General features: G+C 46.7%; 1 protein-coding gene across 1 annotated transcript; it reads left to right on the top strand.

Annotated features, from left to right (window-relative positions):
- Positions 1-496: 496 nt before the first annotated feature.
- On the top strand, positions 497-12,145 carry RHOU (ras homolog family member U). Its single transcript, XM_033195481.1, has 3 exons — positions 497-1,421; positions 3,103-3,161; positions 8,739-12,145. The coding sequence occupies exons 1-3, from the start codon at positions 1,160-1,162 to the stop codon at positions 9,192-9,194; spliced, it is 777 nt and encodes a 258-aa protein (XP_033051372.1). The 5' UTR covers positions 497-1,159; the 3' UTR covers positions 9,195-12,145.
- Positions 12,146-13,438: the final 1,293 nt, after the last annotated feature.

Here is a 13,438-nt window from a genome sequence, read left to right as displayed (position 1 = left end):
GACACATTATGAAAGCTCAGTATTTATTATTGTTATTTTTACTACCACTAGCATCAATATGTGTATTAATAATATGTGGCTCTTCTCACAGCACACTGTACACCCCCAGGACTGTTTGTATTCTGATTTGGCTCAGAAGAGCAGTCCTTTTTCTGAATGGACTGTTGACCACACGTAGAAGGAAGGCAGAGAGAGAAAGGAATCAAAGGGAAACGGAATACTTTGTCTCCGAATTACCTTTAAGTAAATGAAGGAATTGGGGCTATAAAAAAATTGCTGGAGCATACATGTATAAGGTTCACGGCATGCCGAAAGAGAAAGTAAAAGGAGCATTCACAATGGAGTTGGCATCCTTTTGCTTCAAAATGAGAAAAATCACACGATCAGCTGCAGTTAAGACTTAAGGAAAAAAGCTGTCTGTTAATTCAATCTCATTCGCAGGACAGGCCTCCAGGACACTTCATTTTCACCCCTGGGTGGACCCCTTGCCGGCCAGGGGCTCCACGGAGAGGAATAGGAGGCGGCTCAGGCTTCCCGGCTCGTGTGGGCGCCAGAAAGCGGAACCGCCCGGGCCAGTCGCGCGGTGGTCACCCTCTCGAGAGCTGGGGAGGAGACTGTCGAGAGTGGCCCGGCTCCTTCGGGCGCCGCTCCCCGGACCGGGTGCGAGGCGTCCTCTGGAGCGTCTGTTCCGGGTCCTCCCGCGCCGGTGTTAGCAGTCCCCGCCTGCCGGGTCGCGGCGCCGCCTCGGGCGCGGGTGCAGGCGCGGGGCGCGCAGGCTGGGGGCGCTGTGGCCTTGGCGCGGGGACCGAGCCGCCCGGCCGGACCCGCCTCTTTTCCCTCCCCGCCCGCCCGCCCGCCCCCCACGCGTCGTGTCGCCTGGAAGCCGGGCGGAGACAGAGCGCTTGGGATCCACGGCGCTCGGACCACTGTCCTCCAATCGCGTGGGGCAGAGCGGCTGGCGCCGCCGGAGCGCGGAGCCACGACCCTCCCAGGCCGCCTTTGTCTGCTAGCCGTGCAGCCCGGAACCGCCACTCTCCGGGGCCGGGGACGCGCCCGCAGCTGTCGGTGACAGCTCCTCCCTACCGCCACCCTCCGGGGCGAAGGGGCGGTCGGGCCCGGCCCTGCTCGCCCGCGTCCGCAAGCCCGCGCTCGCGGATCGATGCCCCCGCAGCAGGGGGACCCCGCGTTCCCCGACCGCTGCGAGGCGCCTCCGGTGCCGCCGCGTCGGGAGCGCGGGGGACGCGGGGGACGCGGGCCTGGGGAGCCGGGGGGCCGAGGGCGCGCGGGGGGTGCCGAGGGGCGCGGCGTCAAGTGCGTGCTGGTCGGCGACGGTGCGGTGGGCAAAACGAGCCTGGTGGTGAGCTACACCACCAACGGCTACCCCACCGAGTATATCCCCACTGCCTTCGACAACTTCTCCGGTGAGCGGGCCCGGGGGCCGGGGCCGGGGGCGCGTGGCCGCGGTCTGTCCAGGGGAAGGAGGGTGGCGCGAGGGTCGCGGGGCTCCCAAGGGCGCTGCAGGGCCCCGGGCGCGGCTCCAGCGGGGAAGCCGGACAAATGAGGCGAGTAGGACGTTTCCTAAGTGTCAGGGACTGGGCAAGCACGGAGCTAACAGGAAAGGACCACGAGGGAATGGGGAGCCCTACAACCAGAGCTTGGAGAGAGGAGGGCGGAGCGGCAGTAAGAGCCGTTGCCAAAAAAAAAATCTCACAATTTAAGCAACAGATAAGCAGGAGTGAAACAGGTTGAGTTCTGGCTGCCGGGTCAGTTTGCTGCGTAGAGCAAAGTTTCCTGAGGGCGACGTCGCTGGCGCCGCTGCAGTTTCAATCAGAAGGTGACGCGCAGGTGCCTTTACCTGAGCGTCGCTCCTTTCCTTTTAGGCGGCTCAGCTCACAAGGGGCGTCTCCACTTTAAAGGGCCGCGGAGACGCCAGGAAAACACTTGATTTAGTGAAAATAGCACGAGCGGCCCTCCTGAAGGCTTAGGTTTGGATGAAACCTGGAAAGTAAACACCATTTCTTTCTTCTGAGCCCCCCCACCACCTTCCCTGCCCACATGGGCTTAGATTCTGATTGTTGGTATCCTTTCAGGATCCCTTTAAGCTACTTAAAGCTCTTAGGTACCGGGTGCAATGTCATTTCCCTTGGTAGATACAAAGATAAAGGAATTCTCTATCTCGATATTCAGGTCTTTTTGAAATTTAAGAAGAAGTTGAAATTCACAGAAGCTAGTATGAAACATTTAACTGTTTCGCTTCTTAAGAGAAAAAGTTGCTTCTCTGACCTTCCTTTCATCCCAAAGGTACCCTAGAGAAATGGGTGCTGTACTGGTGGGTTTCCACCAGAGTATTGTTTCTTCCCCTCCCCCACCCCACCCCACCCCTGCTGCTGACTAGTATAAACATTTAGAAACAATTAGAAAGTTGTGTAGAAAGAGACAAAATTGACTGCTTAATTAAAATAGAAACCTCCACAACATGTCCTGCTGCAGGCCTCTCCACACTCCCCGAGTCCCCGAATCCCAGTGGAAAGGTGGGCATGGCTTTCTTTTTTCTTTTTTAATTCTTCTTTCGGCCTGACATAGAGATAAAGAGTGCCCTCATTTTTTAAACAGGACAATGCAGGCAGCCTGTGTTTGCACATGTTCTCAAAACAAACTGGAATTTTATGATAAACCCTGAAGTTGGGGAACCTTTCCCAAGGGAAAACAGAATTATTTGTGAGGTTTTCCACTAATTTAAAACTGCAGGGTTACTTCCCATTTACCCCCAGTGTTGTTTTTAGGTCCTTTGAAACAAGTGTGACAGGAAAATAAATCTTCCAGGACTGGGAGAAAAGCGTAGGCCTTTCTGGGGGCACCATCAAAGGGTTCAGGGATTTGCTGCCTGGTTCATGGTGGTGGAGTGACTTGCCAGCCCTGGGTTTGTATACAAAAATGCCTCCACAGGGCCTCCTTGTTTTAGACTAGTCTTTAATTCATTAGAGGACCTAGAATAGGAGCAGAGGTGTTTGGAGTGAGAATGATGGTGAAAGCTAAAACTGTTAGTATACCAAAAGGGGTTAAAAGACACCTCCTGATTGTCATTTTGGTTTTGTTTTTAAGCGGTGGTGTCTGTGGATGGACGGCCCGTGAGACTCCAACTCTGTGACACTGCCGGACAGGTCAGTATCATGTTACAGCTCAGTGCTGGGAAAGGAAACAGCCTTTTAAAGATTTCCAAATAACCTTTGATTCCCCCAGTCAGTAACTAGGTCATTCTAAAGCCTCATGAAGTGGACCCACCCCTGCTGTTGGCCCCTCTCTGAGGGTGGGCAGGGGCCAGGGGTTGGCGGTCAGGAAGCAAAGGAAGATACCTCCAAGCTAATAAAGCAGGATTTGGCCCAGCTCTGCATAGCCAGGCAAGGGAGGAAGCACGGTCAGGAACAGCTCTTATCTTATAGGAGTTTCTATTATTTACTCCCTGTTTTTTATGAAAAAGTTTCAGTGATGCTTTGTCGTCATTTCCCAAACTGAGTTAGTGATATCTTATAATCGTTTTATTAAAGGCCAGTGAGTCAGATATTTAAGAAATTTGCTCAAGAAAAAGATGGAATTTACATCAGTAAGGGTTAATATTTCCCTTCCTGAGCTATGGTTTGACTCGCTAGGACCAGCCCCATCCCTTGAAGCACAGATACATTTGTCAGAGCAGTCCTAAGCTGGAGGGATGAACTAACTGGGCCTACTCTATCCAAATTGTGAACGCTTTGTCTCAAGGGTTGGGCACTCGGAGGAAATAGCCAGGCAGTACAGGATTCCCTCACTGTGTTCCCCAGAAGAACCCCGCCCCTCTTGGTTGGTACTCGAGTCATTGAAGCCAGGCTGTGCCTTGTGAACACCCAGGGGTACTTGATTTTGGCAAAGTGATAGTTAATGAACTTGTCTCTCTGGTATGTTCTAGAGTTCAGCAAAGTTCCGGGGGTACTTTGTAGGCAGGTGAAAGTGCCCCCTTCACTTTCTGAGGTGCCATCACATGACTATGTTTATGAAGGCATTGGCTTTCCACTGCCCCCCAGAGCCTCATCTAAGCCAGAGCTTCCAAGTTGCTCACCTACTCTGGGACAGCAGATTCAGAGCTGAGGACAGATCTTATTTTTTAAACCTCAAGATGACATAAGACCGGGGAGCCTTGATCTCCAAGGAACACCAGGCTGGTGGAGGCCATAGCTTGGGAGTACCTCAGCTTGGAAAAACCAAGCACTGTCTGTATTCTATCGTCTGTAGAAAACAAAAATCAGGCTGGGTGTGGTGGCTCATGCTCTTTGGGAGGCTGAGGTGGGAGGACTGCATGAGGCCAGAAATTTGAGAGCAGCCTGGGTAGCATAGCAAGACATCATCTCTACAAAATAAAAAAATTAGCCTGGTGTGGTGGCACTGCCTGTAGTCCCAGCCACCAGCCACTCAGGAGGCTGAGGTGAGAGGATTGCTTGAACCCAGGAGTTTGAGGCTGTACTGTAGTGAGCTATGATGGTGCCACTGCACTCCAGCCTGGCTGACAGAGCAAGCAAGATCCTGTCTCTTGGAAAAAAAAAAAAAGAAAAAGAATACCGTCACTTCTAGTACTGAAATCTTTCTGAATGCCATGGTGGTATTTATAATTCAAACTCATTTTCTTGTATGAAGTGAGAATGCTTTGCCTACCAGGGGGGTCAGGTTTTCTGAGCCTTAGAACACGGAGGGCCGGTTGCGGTGGCTCATGCCTGTAATCGCAGCACTTTGGGAGGCTAAGACGAGTGGATCACGAGGTCAGGAGTTCAAGACCAGCCTGGCCAAGATGGTGAAAACCCGTCTCTACTAAAAATACAAAAATTAGCTGGGTGTGGTGGCGGGCGCCTGTAATCTCAGCTACTCAGGAGCCTGAGGCAGAGTTGCTTGAACCCAGGAGGCGGAGGTGGCAGTAAGCCAAGATCGCGTCACTGCACTGCAGCCTGGGTGACAGAGTGAGATTCTGTCTCAAAAAAAATAAATAAATAAAACACAGGCGGAGGAACATTTCAGTAAACATAGCCATCTGACCTACTGAAGTCAGACCCTGAGGATAAGACGGAAGTCAGGAAAACACAGAAAGTCCAAAGGCACAGTTAGCAGGGAGCCTTACAGGGTGGAGCAGAAGCTCAGTGCACCTACGTGCCCCAGGATGTCACTCAAATATCACTGTCCACTGGACTCCCCATAAGTGTTGACTCTTCAAGCAGGATGCAGCTTCTGGAGCTGGGGTTTTATGCCCAGTGCCCAGCAGAGTGATAGCAGGGGCTTCATCTCGTGGTTTTAGAATGGATGAACCAGAGGAAGTCCAGGTGGTGGGGGTGCAAACATAAGTTGTGGACCTGCTCCTTAATAGACTTACAGTGTGGAGGAAAGACAAACTAGTTTATGGAAGCTTGTGAAGGAGCAAGCGAAGGGAAGAAAAGAGGCTCAGGCTCAGAGGTGCAGGCTGGTTGGGCCTGGCGGGAAAACCTCTGAGCAGGGCTTTGAAAGACAAATAGGGATTTTACCAGAAAAACTTTGCAAAAATGACTCTGAATCATCAAGGAAGAGTTAAGTTGTTCCTTAGTATAATCTGTTTAAAAATCAGGAAAGCACAAGCATCCCTTTAGAAGTGCTTTTACACAAAAGAGTTATAATTAAGGAAAAACGAAGGTTTTGGTACGACATTTGTAAGTTTCAGTTTATTTGGAAATTATTCTTCTGGCCTCTCAGCAATATTTTCAATGAGATTTACTGTATTTCTTAACCTTTGTGTACTGGTTAGAAGAGTACATCCAATTAAATAATGAATAAGACCACCATCGAAAAATTTGAATAATGAATAAAACCAACTTCAAAAACTATGAAAAATTCACGGCTGGTAAGATAAGTCAGGTATTTGTGGTTTTGTTTTTGTTTTTCTGATCCCGCATTTATAAATGAGTCTTTATTTAGACTACTAGCCAAGCTGGTCAAAATGGTAGTTCTTTTCTACTCTCCCTAGTCCTGACCTGATAAAATACATTTTGGGGGGCTCACTGTGATACCTGCCATGTTTTGTTATGGAGGAAGGAGCACATACCTCTTCTAGGCAGTTGACATGAGAACCTTGAGGGTTAAGTGACTCCACTGACCTTCATTTCAGATGCCTGGAGAATCCATGGGAGCACAGATAGGTTGGAATTTGGGGATGTGGAGCTGGAGAGTGGGTTTCCCAAAGAAGTTGATGGGAGCAGAGTATGGATGGCTCTACAGGCTGAAGAAATCACTTCTTGCATCTTTGGCTTTTCATTTTAGGGAGGGTAGGTGAGTCTATAAGATGTCAAAAGGAGTTTTTAACACTGGGCTTACAGTCTCACTCAAGGGCAGATTGATCAGAGACAGACTGGAGACATGAAAAAACATACCTTTGGCAGAAGAGAAAAACATATTGCTGAAATAGGAGTAGTTCACTGGAGAATTGCCAGTAGAAGCTGAAAATTCTTCAGCCTTTTAACCCAGAAGGTACTTGGAAAAATCTTATCTGGAAAAAAAAAATCAAGTTGCAGCTAGACCAGAGGGGTGTAGAATCCACTCTTGTCTCTCTGCCCTGCCCACCCTGACCAGACTCCTGTGCAGTGTCTGTGCCACAGACCTGGCAAGCACGTGCAAATTGCTTGGCCTCAGAATGCCTTTTCTTAAAGGTGCATTCCAGTTGTCCTCATTGCACGTGTGTATTGCATTATTCCATCAGATATCTAAGGTTTCTGGTCAGGCGCTGAGCAGGAGGGTCTAATTTCTGTTTTATTTCTCAAGCCCCTTAGCCAGAATCTCAAGAGATCTGGGGAGATAGCTTTCCAAAGCCCACTCAGAAGGCCCAGCCCTTGTGCTTTCCTTTATTTTTCTCAGTAATACAACCCCAGATACCAGGGCACGGTCAGGGGTGCAGCTACCTGAGGGGGCTGCCTTAATACTGGTCTCAGTTTTATACTTCTTTCTTTGAGGCCCTCTAAGAACAAAGGGAGCATTCCATTAAAAGATCTTCAGAACTGGAGCCATAGTCTACCTGGCTGTGTTTCTGTGTTTATTTATTCATCACAAAGTTGGCGTGAAGAAATGTTAAGTCATTCTTTTTCTTTTTAAAAATTTTTTTAGAGAGAGGGGTCTTGCTGTGTCACCCAGGGTGGTCTCAAACTCCTGGGCTCAAGTGCTCCCCCGATTCAGCTTCGCAAGTAACTGTGACTATAGGCACATGCCACCACACTTGGCTAAGTCATTCTTTTTCAACTTTCGCTTACAGAAGCCTCACAAGTGACATTCTGAAATGCCATATTGATTGTTGAACATTTTAGCTGGTTGACTTTAATGTGATTAGTTGGTCAGTTGTCGTCCCGTAATTGAAACATGGATCCTCAAATGAAGAAATTACATTCAAATAAGTTACAGGTTTATTTTATACCAAGAGAAAGAAGCCACGGTTGGAGAATAATGTAGATGTAGATAGTACTTGGTAAATCATCAGAGGGTGTCAATTGAGTAATGAAAAACATGAGTGCCATTGAACTTTTTCTTGTCATTGGGAAATTATTTACACCTGAGGATGGTTGGCACCAACAGATATACCTTTTAAATAGGAAAGAGTAAATATTTTTCTACAAAAGAGTTGAGCGAAAGTTTTCAGTTAGCTGAATATGGTGCTATAGGGAACTATAGGGTGTTTTCTATAAAGAAATGGTAATTTGGAGACCAACATCTCTCTGTTTACAACCAAATCCCTTCGTCTGCCACTGTGCCTTGAGTGTAGGTGATGCTCAGTATGTCTCTTAAATGGATGACTGCGGGAGAGCATTGGCAGCACAACCGTTGGTTTATTTGTAATCAACTCTAACTTAACCCATCCACTTCTCTGTACCTTAAGGGTAGGGTGGGCATGCCTATTCTCCAGTTCATATCTGTCCAAAGCACTGTACATGAAGGCCATGGGTATTGGCAAGGACAAAGGAAGTAGGAGAAAATGTAGGAAGGAGGGAGGAAGAGAAGATACAGCCAGAATGAGGATGTATTAACCAGTGTCTGTATGTGGCACTGAGAAGCACAAGTTTTCTGAGTCACTGATGACAGTGGACTGACAGAGGTCCTCAACTCCATTTCTGGTCTGGCCTTGCGTCTGATTATCATTACTCTGCGTTGCTGTGCATGGTGTGGGCAGAGCGTGTGCACAGTGCAGATGGGATGAAATTGGCATCACTCAGAGCTGTTGTGGGGAAAGGCAGGGCTGGACTGGTAAAGAGAGGAGCTGTGTTCATAGACTGGGGTTGAGTGGGAGTCTTGAGGATCAATAAGAGTGTGGTCTAAATCTTGAAAGAGTAGCTAAGTACCAAGAATTGAGAGTAAGTTTGGGTTACACTCAGCTGAAGGCTTAAGTCCATTTTACTTCTAGAACCTACCTGCTTTGAGCACTTTTTCTTTGTTAAGCTGCAAGTAGGTCTTCAGTGTCAATGAACACGGTGAACGTGTTTGGCAGTGTTCAGACCATAGCTGGCCCTGAAAGCAGATGGCTGCCACACCTTTGCTGATGTGCTAGCCCCACTTGGGTAAACAGTAGGATCGTTTCAAGAATGCTGGCTCTTCCTTCTAGAACCAGTGGGTCTTCTATCACCTGCCAGACCCTTTCATGAAAAATGTGACGATGATCTTTTTACTGATGAGAATTCATTAAAAAAATAACTTTTAGGTACTCTGCTTGGTTGCAGGATGAATTTGACAAGCTGAGGCCTCTCTGCTATACCAACACAGACATCTTCCTCCTCTGCTTTAGTGTCGTGAGCCCCTCATCCTTCCAGAACGTCAGTGAGAAATGGGTGCCGGAGATTCGATGCCACTGTCCCAAAGCCCCCATCATCCTAGTTGGAACGCAGTCGGATCTCAGAGAAGACGTCAAAATCCTCATTGAGTTGGACAAATGCAAAGAAAAGCCAGTGCCTGAAGAGGCGGCTAAGCTGTGCGCCGAGGAAATCAAAGCCGCCTCCTACATCGAGTGTTCAGCCTTGACTCAAAAAAACCTCAAAGAGGTCTTTGATGCAGCCATTGTCGCTGGCATTCAATACGCGGACACTCAGCAACAGCCAAAGAAGTCTAAAAGCAGGACTCCAGATAAAATGAAAAACCTCTCCAAGTCCTGGTGGAAGAAGTACTGCTGTTTCGTATGATGCTGGCAAGACACCCAGAAAGGCTATTTTCAGATGAAATCGATATTAGAAGCTATATTAGCTGAAACAACTTCTTTTACTGTGTAGAACCTATATCGAGAGTGTGTGTATATGTATTATAGGAGAAGCTCTCAATTTTATGTATTCTTTCTTGCCTTTAATTTTCTTGTTGTTTGTTTGAGCTTAGGGATGAGATACTTATGCAAGATATTTTTGAAGTAAATTAAAATTTTTTCACATCTCTGGAAATTTAGAGTTCTAGACCTCTGGTTAATTTATATCTAATATGAAGAAGACACCTCAAATCTGGATATCAAGAATGAAGCTCTGCTACATTATAATGTACAGAAGAGCAAAAGGGAGGAACGCTATGGTTAACCCTCTCTTGATTAAGGGCTAGTTAATGCACAGTGCATTATGTACACAGGTCAACCATGGTAAGAACAGTTCTTAGCTTTGAAGCTCCATGCAAACCATGCCTTTTTTTTTTTTTTTTTTTTAAGGAGCAAAAATCTGGGGAAAAAATGAGAAACCTCTGCCTACAAAACCTCAAACCAGTCACTTTTGTCATTTGCTAATACCCGTTGCTTATGATTTAAAAACAATGGGCAAAAAACATCCCACTGACTCTATGGCACTGTGTAGACAAAAAAGGAGACTTGCTGATTGGGACTTTTCTTTCTTAGACCAGTTGTGTTGACGTGTATGAACATAGACAAAGTGCTGTGTGGAGGAAAGTAAGTGTTAGTCGGTAGTTCTCATGTTTTAGGGAGTGGTTCCTGTGGAGATCAGAAAGTGACATTTGCTTTCGGTACTGTAACACTTGCACCAAGCTGCCTCAATGCTAGGTAACAACGGCAACAGGGAGCACCTATCTGGATTGTTTTTAAACTTCCATACTCAAGCTGTCTCTTCGGCAGGGAGGTGAATACTCTTGAAAGGCCAACAGCAAATGTCTGTGGGACACAACACAGATCATTTTTTCTTAAGTCAGCCAAGATGTACTTCTCTGTGTGCACACGCACGCACACTCATGCACACAGATACATAGGTCTGGATGGCTGTATTTGCTGTTGATTCAGACTTTTACACAGTTGATGGGGAAAAGCATGGCCACAAACACAGATGTTAGGGAAGCTTGGCTTCCTCTTCTTGTTGACAGTTTTTTGAACCAACATCTTTTTTATTATATTCAGAGTATGTTTTTAAGTGTATCTTAATATATACATTTTTGAGGACATCTTAAAACTAAACGAAAAATAAAATGAACATCTCTTGAAACCTGTTAAAACAACCAGTTAAAGCCACAGATGGCTTTCAGGGCAGTAGCAGCAGAGGCCAGCGGACTCTGAGGACTCCTGAGGGGCGGGGCGTGTGGCCAGCCAGGTGCATGCCGGGACCCTGGCCCCCATGCTTGGCTGCTTCCTGTGACAGTGAAATACATCCTTCAAGGTGGCAGCTTTTAGGGCTGAATCTTCTGGAGAAAACGTGCCATCTCAGGAGAGTAGTTTTTACTCTGGTAGGAATGCTTCCGAGACACCACAAGGCAGCCTAAACACTCTGAGTTACAGTGTCGGGCTTGCGGTGGGTGAACCAGAGCCACCAAAGTCACTTCCACAACTAACGAGGGAAATCTGTAAAGCCAGTTAGATAGAAGAGTTTTATTTTTCTGTGGGTTTTGTGTTGTCTTTTTTATATTAAAAAGAAATCCAGTTTGTGTTTTTCTATAGAAAAAGTAAAAGTTCAGGTTATACTTTAGGTTAGGGGTTCTATTTATTCCTGTTAGTAAATAAAATTAACAAATTTCTTTGTTTAACAAAAGATTAATCTTTAAACCACTGAAATACATAGACTGTTAACTATTGATTATTCAACACATTGGAATTGATGTCGGTCATAGTTTCCTGGAGCATTTAGTTACAACCTGAAGGAATAAAATGATTTGTGGAAAAGCTTAAAATAGACCTAATCGAATACAGTCTCATCTTGCCGTGCCTGACTTACCTATCCGTGGAAAGCTAGGCTTCCCAGGCTGGGCTCTGCCTGACTGGTGTCCAGAGGTGCAGGAGGGAAGATGAGTTATTTAACTGGTAAGCGATTTGAAACACTATTTTTATATTAAAGTAAATAGCATGGAGTATAGTGCAAATTCATTTTTAAGATAGAACACAACACTTGAAAGAAGTTTTATGCATGTGACAGTATGTGGGGCTGCAGTTGGTCTCCCTGGAGGGGCCTTCCGCACCTCCTGCCTTTAGGCCACGGGTGGAAAGTGCTTAGTGAAGTATACCTGTGTGGCCCAGTTCTGAAAGCTTTATGCAAACAGTTGAATTTTAACTGGGGTTGATAACACCTTGGACTGTTAGTGTTAAAAATCTAGTGGGTTGACCTTTAAATGCAACAGTTTTTAAAATATATTGCTGCATTTTATAGAATAGTAAAGGTACGATTATACTTGAGATTTTCCTCCATTTTTATTTCTTTGTGAACATAGTTTGGGGCCGAAAATGTTTTTAAAATATGTGCTTGAGTTAAATATAAAGTTGGTTTGCTTCGAAGCTAAAAAATTGTTAAACTTGCAGCTTGGTATTGCAGAGAAGATTTTATAAAAATTTTGCTTTAGAGAATGCCACTTTGGCTGAACTACAAGTGTGGGCCACTGTTATAATTTAAAAATACAGCATACTTCAAAACTGTTTGTTTTCTCTTGTTACCATGTATGTATAAATGGACCTTTTATAACCTTGTTCTCTGCTTGACAGACTCAAGAGAAACTACCCAGGTATTACACAAGCCAAAATGGGAGCAAGGCTTTCTCTCCAGACTATCGTAACCTGGTGCCTTACCAAGTTGTGCTTTTCTGTTTTCAAGTGTAAATGATGTTGAGCTGAATGTTGTACTTGAAAATGCTATAAATGAGATGGTATGAAATAAATTCTGACCTATGGAAATAATGGCTCTTGCCTTTTCTATCAAAGAATTTTGTTGGAGGTGTTTAGCCACATCTTGAAGAAGCACTAGTTGGGAGGCATTGTGACATACACTGAGAGGCGTTCTGGGAATGCATCTCCAACCAATTTGAAGTGCTAATTGATTCAGCATGGGGTTCTCTGAATTCTGGAGCCACAGTCTGACAGTAAGCACCCGCTGGCTACGTGTTCCTCACAGATTGTGTGCTGATGTCCCAGTGTGTTGGAAGGAGCACTATTCTTGGAGCCAAAAGTCCGGGCTCAGAGAAGCACTAGTATGGGATGAAGCTGAGACAGCCAGCGATCTGAGCCTCAGTTTCCTCATCTGGAAACAGTACTGCCTTTCTCACTGGGCTGTCTGAATCCTGAACCTTCAGAGGAGACATCCAAGATCTGTAAATCACCTGAAAGAGGTTAGAGTCAAAGGCACCGTGAGCCCTTACCAGCCGTAGAGCTGAGGACCAGGGTTCCCAGGTCCTGAGGGTGCCGAGAGGTGCTGTTGTGTTCTGTGTGATTTCTTCAGTTTCTTGAAGTCCGTCTTCTCATCATGCCATGAGGATGCAGCCCTTGTACTGAGGGCTCCGGGAAATGGGACCCTGGGCAGACGACTATTCTGAGGGGCTGGAAGTTTCTTGCTTTTATCCTCCAGCCTCAAGGTCATCCTGTGAAGGATGGAGCCATCCACTTTGCTCCACATGGCGCTGCATAGGCCATGATACAACTTTTAGGAGTGTCCACTGGATGTTCAGCCACAATGAATGGGAAGACTGCATGGCATGCAACTAAAACTACTGTACCACCTAATTCCACACATGGCTGGGGGGTGCCAAAAGCACCCCAGGCGCTGGTTTCCCGGCCTCCACAGGGCAGCTGACCCCAGCCCAGAGGGACTCAGAGGTTTCTCCACACCCAGTCCCAGGCTATCTCCCTTGTCCTGGCCGGGCCTTCCTGGGACACGTGGACAGATCATCCAGCCATTGTAGAGGAGGTGACCACGTGCTACACCGAGGCATTTGTGGATTCAAAGAGAGTGAAGGAATGAGAAGTATCTGGGAGAGAAGTGTTTTAAAAGGAAAGAAGGTTCCAAGGCCCCAGGGCAGAAGGGCATCTGGTATGTCCCAGAGGCCAGTCACAAGATAAAAGGAGTGCAGGGAGAGATAGGGAGATGATGTCAAGATGGTGATAATGGGAGGTGATGGTGGCAACCAGGGACATGGGGAGGAGTCAGGCTATTTGGGCTTGAATTCTGGCTCTACCACTTACTGGTTCTGATTC

Source organism: Trachypithecus francoisi, unplaced genomic scaffold (genome assembly GCF_009764315.1).
Source record: "Trachypithecus francoisi isolate TF-2019V2 unplaced genomic scaffold, Tfra_2.0 Lachesis_group5, whole genome shotgun sequence".
In the NCBI taxonomy this organism is placed as follows: Eukaryota; Metazoa; Chordata; class Mammalia; order Primates; family Cercopithecidae; genus Trachypithecus; species Trachypithecus francoisi.
This window is presented reverse-complemented; position numbering and strand designations above follow the sequence as displayed.